Source organism: Erinaceus europaeus, chromosome 4, assembly GCF_950295315.1.
Source record: "Erinaceus europaeus chromosome 4, mEriEur2.1, whole genome shotgun sequence".
Taxonomy (NCBI): Eukaryota; Metazoa; Chordata; class Mammalia; order Eulipotyphla; family Erinaceidae; genus Erinaceus; species Erinaceus europaeus.
Genome location: NC_080165.1, coordinates 26,888,655 through 26,895,549, shown reverse-complemented (window position 1 = coordinate 26,895,549; position 6,895 = coordinate 26,888,655). Strand labels below are relative to the sequence as shown.

Below are 6,895 nucleotides of genomic sequence, written 5' to 3'. Positions count from 1 at the left end.
CTATTGAATAAAATAAGAAAGAAAAAAGGCTTCCAGGAGTGGTGGATTTGTTGTGCAGGCTCTGAGCCCCAGCCACAACCCTGGTGACAATTAAAAATAAATTTTAAAAAAAGAAAAAGAAAAACTCCTGTTTTAAACTCATGTTTCATGAGTTGAAGGTTTGGAATGACAGCAATGGGAAACGAGCCACACAAACATGGCCCTGCCCCAAATGAAGACTGAGAGAGCTATGGGCAAAGCCTGGGACGCCTTGAGTGGCCTGGCCCGTGTCCAGGGTCTCTCGCTGTCCCAGTGGCCATGAGAATCACCCCTGCAGGCTTCCATCCTTGAGTCCAGTCTAGGGAGTGGACACAGAGCCAGAGCAACAGCAGCAGCTCTCTGAGAACTGGCAAACACCGGTTCTGTCTGGCAACGCAGTGTGATCAGTGCTCCAAACCCTCCTTTGCCCAGCTCATGTATTTACTCTGCAAGGGAAATAATCACTGCCTCGAATGCAGCCCAAAGAATGCTGAATGCCTCAATTTTCTCAAAGTGTGTATCTCAGAAAAGTGTTTTTGATTTTTTCATACCTTCATTTGCTTCCACTTTGAAGGACTAAGTGGAATATAATAGTTATGATGACGAGTGATCATTTTATAACGCAGGACTGGATGCAACATACACCTGTAAGGGAATCCAAAATGCCGCCACTGGTAGGTAGGCCATTCATGCAAGAGTTGCTGCTGTTCATTTGCAGCAGATGCTCATATGCTTGTGTCAGCCAGCTCCAAATTGGAGGCTAATAAGAGAAGGGACCAGCTGACCCACATAGCATCAAGTCCAGAGCTACTGCCCCTCTCCCTGAAGGGTCTCACTCCTTTTCCCCTCTCCTTGATGGCTGTAGTTTCTGTGCATCAGGGCTTTTTTCACAGGCATGATCAAGGAACTGTCCCCTGGAGAAATAGGTGTCTGAAATGGTACCCAATCATCAGCAAAAAAAAAAAAAAAAAATTTGAGTTTCTAGAATATTCTTTTCCTTGAGTAAGAACTCCACTGCCCGACCATCAGACATGTTCATTGCTCAGTGTGCAAAGAGCTTTGGGGGGTGGGGGATGGAGGTGGTGTCCTGGAAAACCAAGGTTATGGAATTTGTCCATTGGCCACGTGCAAGATTGATTACTCTTGAAGATGTCTGCATCTTTTCAGTCCCTTAACAATATATTTTATAAGTTGAAAAATAATATTTCTAGAGTGAAAGACTGCGTCAGAGTATTTGAATGCACTCTCCAAGAAAACCAGTTCTCACACAGAAACTTACCACTCAACACCGTCTGTCCCTACCAAAGAGAAGCCTGGTTCACGTGCTGTCACCACAGGGCTAGGAAGTGTCTTATCTCTGGTCTGTGAAATGGTGTGATAATCCTCCCTGCCCTGAGAGTTGCTGAGAAGATAAGTGGAAGATGTGCAAGAAGGCATGGACACCATCCCTGCTTCATCTGCTCATGAGCTCAAATACCTGCTGTTCTCTCTTTCTCCCTCTCTTTCTTCCTTTCTTTCTTTCTTTCTTTCTTTCTTTCTTTCTTTCTTTCTTTCTTTCTTTCTTTCTTTCTTTCTTGCTATCTATCTATCTATCTATCTTCCTTTCTCTTTCTTCCTTTTCCTTTCTTTTCTTTTTTCACATTCTGGTTTGTACCCTACTGTGTTTTCTAATAAAGTACCTGATGGAGAACAAGGGGTCCCTAGACACCTCTAGCACAGCTCACATTAACAAACTCCCTGCTCATCTGAACTCCTCACCCCCATCGGCCCGCACTCCTGCACCAAGCCCTTGTGCTGGGTATCCCTACGCTCCTGGGTGAATCCCACTCCACTGAAGTGCCACCTTCCCAGTGGGTGTCTACCTTCCAGGATTTGCAGCTGCCTTCCACTCTGCCTCTGCTCTCTGCTCACCTACTGATTCTTCTATTGAGCCCTAGTCTCCCCTGCCCCACCAAAAAAAAGTAAATTCTAAGGAGCCTGTTTTTATCTACTCCATGATCCCCTACACCTGTAATAACACTGGACACGGAAGAGCTATTCAGTAAGTCTACTGGAAAAAGTGAAGGTGTATTTCACACGTCTGTAACATCAGTGCGTTTTTTAATTCTTGCTTTCATTTTTAAAGTACCAAGTCTAGTAAACCACCAATGCTGTCATTTTTCTAATGTACTTTTGCTAATGATAATGGTTTATAATTTTTTTCAAAGCTACCTTTTAATGCAAATGTTACACCAGGGCTGCCAGACATCTTCACAATTAGCTCTTAGATGAACCATCAAATCACCACATTAAAATGATGTTGAATTTCTTGCTTTAAAGTGATTGTTCTGTCTCCATGGTGTGTGTGTGTGTGTGTGTGTGTGTGTGTGTGTGTGTGTGTGTGTGTGTGTGTGTGTGTTTACCATGTATTCTCTTTCAGGGATAAGCTCAAGGAGCATTACCAAGATATCAGCAAAGCACTCACCAAACAGGATAAATCGAAAGGCAGCTACATCTCTGTCTGCAAGATACTGAAAGTGCTGCAGGAATGTGGTTGTCCCCTGAAGGAAGAGGAGCTGACCAACCTTCTCAAGAGGTTTGACTAGGTCCACACTATTCTCAGTGCTGAGAGTTTGGTTGGAGAGTTACTTTCAATTCCTTTTTCTCTGTTTGCTAAAAAATGTCTTTTAAATTTTTTCTTAGTGAGAGAGGGAGAGGGAGAGGGGGAGAGAGAGAGAGAGACAGAGACAGAGACAGAGAGAGACAGACCTGAGTACTGCACCGGGGATAAAACCTTGGCCCTCATATACACAAGTTCCACACTTTACCCCCTGAACCACCTCCCTGGCTCCTCAAGCAGCCTCTTGACATCGAAACAACCTCTATAGATTCCTTTTGGCTGGGCTACATCATAGTTATGCATAGAATAATGATTATAAACTCAGCCCCAAAGCACTAGACATATGCTGCTGAGCTTTGTCTGATGTGTCCTGGCAGTATGAGCATCACTTCTTTTTTTTTAATTCTTTTTTTTATTATCTTTATTTATTAGACAGCCAGAAATTGAGAGGAGAGGGAGAAATACAGAGAGACACCTGCAGCTCTGCTTCACCACTTGCAAAGCTTTCCCCTGCAGATGGGGGCTGGGGACTTGAACTCAGGTCCTTGCGCATTGTAACATGTGCACTCAACAAGGTGCGCCACCGCCTGGCCCCAATCATCACTTCTTAGGCACTGATTTTTATTTTATCCAAGTTACTCATGCGCTCTGGCAGGAGTCAAGCAACTGGGCAATTTGCTCTGCCACTGTGCTCACCTCCTTCTTACAGTCAGCAGCCTCTGTTTGTTGTGTATGTGTGTGTGTGTGTGTGTGTGTGTGTGTGTGTGTGTGTGTGTGTGACCACTAACTAGTTAAACTCCCACTCACCACTCCTGTGAAATCTGTTACCAGTTCACTCAGATTCCTCAGTTAAGTCAATCCCACTTCCTCTTCTTGAACATGCTCGTGCTCAGATGCTCCGATTTTCAGAGTTTTCTGTTAATGAGCTACCACCCTCTTTGCTGCTGAAACCCTGGTTCTTCCAAGATATTGAATTACCGAGGTTGTTTCCTTATATTGTTTTTCTTTTTAAAATAAAAAAAATTATTGAAATACATTTAAGGTTTTTCCTTTAGTAAAAGTCTGGTTTGAACAAAATATTTCTTTTCTCATATTTAATTATCCTCTTAGCTTGTTTCTGTTCACTCTCAAGCCATCTCTTTTTCTATCAGTCATCTTAGATTAAAAATAAAATAGTTATTCCTTGATTTCAACCAGACCATTTTAGTTCCCCATGCTCTTCTGCTATACTCAGATTGAACTCAATTTAAGATATGTGCTTGAGAGTTTAAAATAATTTTGAAGATGTTTCAGTTTTTGAAAACAGATTTCCTGAAAGGCATCAAATGAAACATGCTTAGATCACTTATTTTCTGGGATTCAGTACCAATCAGTTTCATATAATTTTTGTTCTTTGAATCTTGGTTTAAAAGTAGGAAGTATATAAGAATGAATCCAGATTTTCACTCTTAAATTCCTGATGATTAAGGGAGAGGATGTATAGCATCTACTTCTTTCCCATACAAATTCCAACCCTTCTACTTTAAAAAAGTTATCTATTAGGGGGGCTGGGCAGTAGTGCAGTGGGTTAAGTGCACATGGCACAAAGCACAAGGACTGGCATAAGGATCCTGGTTCAAGCCCCCGGCTCTCCACCTGCAGGGGGGTTCCTTCACAGGCCCCCTCTGTCTTCCCGTCCTCTCTCGATTTCTCTCTGTCCTACCCAACAACATAAATGACAACAATAACAATAACGACAACAACAAGGACAACAAAATGGGGGACAAAGTTATCTATTAGAGAGAGAACTAGAGCATCATTGTAGTATCTATGATGCTGGGGATTGAACTTGGGCCCCTGTGTTTGCAAATTCAGGGTGTTAGGCACTGCACTACCTCCTGGGATGCTCTGGCACTTGTACTTTTAGTCCCAGCTTCTTCCTCACTTGCTGACATAGCTGGCAGCCTCATTTTGGGGCCTCTGAGGCTATCTGTGGAGGTTGCTGTTCCACAGGTAATGCCTGCCTTTCTTCCTTTCTCTTTTTCTCTCTTCCTGTCATCACTGGGGCTACACCTTTCCAAGTCAACTTTTTTAGATGCAAAGACACAGAGACAGAGAGATAGAGGGAGAGTGGGAAAGATACCACAGTGCCAAAGCTGCCCCCAGTGAGGTGGGGTTGGACTCAAACCTGGGTTGCACACAAAGCAAAGCAGAAGCTCTCTCCCCCCCGCCCCATCTATCTGGTAAATTATCACCTAGGTGGTAATTTCTTGAACCTGGTACATTCGTTCTCCATGATTCATCATATTTCTAGCAGCTGTTGTCTTCTTCCACTTTCTCTTTGTCTCAGTTTCTAGCAAGAAGCAGAATCCCTGGAAGTCTGATTAAAGCCCAGCTTGTCAGTAGTTCTAGGGTGAAGCCTGGGAATTCTCATTTCTGACACGATCAACCCAAGCATCTTAAGCATCTCTGTCCTCCATCTTTTCTGAAATCCCTTTCCTGCCATTTGATATTTGATGCAGCAACAGAGCTAGATATGTGTGTTGGAGCCACTTAACTATAAGCCTTTTTCTCATGTCCTTTTAAACTGAAAGAACTTAGAATTGATTGCTCCTCCTCTGACTGCTTTTACATGCCAGTTTCTGTCTTACTTTAGACTTTAGCTGTGTTAGCTAAATTCTGTGACTGAGTGCATGAATCTTATGTGCTGGGTCTGTAAGGTAAGAAAATCAGCACTCTTCCCAGAACCTCCCTTTAAATGTAGTAGTAGCTGCTCTAGAGTTTGCAATGCTTGTTAACAGCTAATCTAAGCTTTCAAATTCCACTCTAGTTCTTGACAGGGCATTGCAGGTACCTTAAAACAGTATGTTCCCAAATTCTCTGTCATGTCCCTTATAACATCACTATCACTGATTTTCCTTCTCCTTATGCTACACTTATCTGATTCATTGTTCTTATTTTCAACAAGCATTCTTAGCTAAAAATAAGAGGAGGGGAAAACAAAGAATGTTATTTTACCTTCATTAATTTTTTTTCTGGGGTTCTTCCTTTCTTCTCATAGGTTTAAGTTTCTGGTCTATCTGATTTTCTTTACCTCTGAATGACTTTAACATGTTTTTTTAAATATTTATTTATTCCCTTTGTTGCCCTTGTAGTCATCATTATTATTGATGTCGTCGTTGTTGTTGGATAGGACAGAGAGATGGAGAGAGGAGGGGATGACAGAGAGGGGGAGAGAAAGATAGAAACCTGCAGACCTGTTTCACCATTTGTGAAGTGACTCCCCTGCAGGTGGGGAGCCAGGGGCTCAAACCGGGATCCTTATACCGATCCTTGCACTTTGTGCCACGTGCACTTAAACCGCTGCGCTACCGCCCAACTCGCCAGCTTTAACATGTTTTGAAGGTTAGGATGATTTGGTGGTGAATTCCTTCCATTTCCACTTATCTGAAAAAGTTTTTATTTCTTCTTTACTTTTGAAGGATAACTTCACTAAATATAAAATTTTATGATGGTGATTATTCTCCCTAAGCATCTTAAATATGTATCAGTCCACTCTTTCCTTGATTAAAGGATTTTGAATGAATAGACTCACATAATTCCTTTGTTTTTCCTTTATAGATAATATCTCCCCCTTCCGCTAGTCATTTTCCCCCCTCAGGATTTCCTTTGTGGTTCAGTGCAGTTTGAATGCCAGACGCCTATGTGTGCTTTTTGATAATTATTGTGCTTGATTTTGCTGAGCTTCCTGAATCTATCATTAATTTTGGAAAATCATTTAGTTTGTATTCTCAGCCATTATTTCGTAATAATTCCCACTATTACCAGAGTCTTTTGTTTGTTTGTTTGTTTGCCAGACCACTTCTATACTCTGGCTCATGGTGGTGCTGGGGATTGAACATAAGACTTTTGGATCAAAGGGTTATTTCCTCTTTTCTCTTGTTTTCTTTTGGCATTTCAATTATGATGATGTTATAATTTATAAATGTCCCACTGTTTTTGGATATTCTTTTCTGGATTTCCCCTGTTCCTTTTTATTTTTCTTTCTGCATTTCATTTTGAAAAGTTTCTTTTTGAATTCTTCAAACTCATCAATTTTCCTGTCTGGTCTACCGATGAGCCCATCAAAGACATACCTCCTCTGTTCTGTTGTTTTTGAATTTATGGTATTTTTGTTTTGATTTTTTTCCACCTCTCTGCTTATACTGCAAATTTGCTATTGCATGGTCTTCACCTTTTTCCATTAGAATTCTTTACATATTAATCATAACTATTTTAAATTCTTTATGAGACAGATTC

At 41.5% G+C, this 6,895-nt stretch overlaps 1 protein-coding gene across 2 annotated transcripts in view; it reads left to right on the top strand.

The window, feature by feature from the left end:
- The window catches only part of EFCAB6 (EF-hand calcium binding domain 6), a 259,282-nt gene that overhangs the window by 193,000 nt on the left and 59,387 nt on the right, over positions 1-6,895 (top strand). For both annotated transcript variants that reach the window (XM_060189120.1, XM_060189121.1), the window contains one exon: positions 2,438-2,593. In XM_060189120.1, the coding sequence (XP_060045103.1) occupies positions 2,438-2,593 (156 nt within the window). The remainder of the gene's footprint in view (positions 1-2,437; positions 2,594-6,895) is intronic.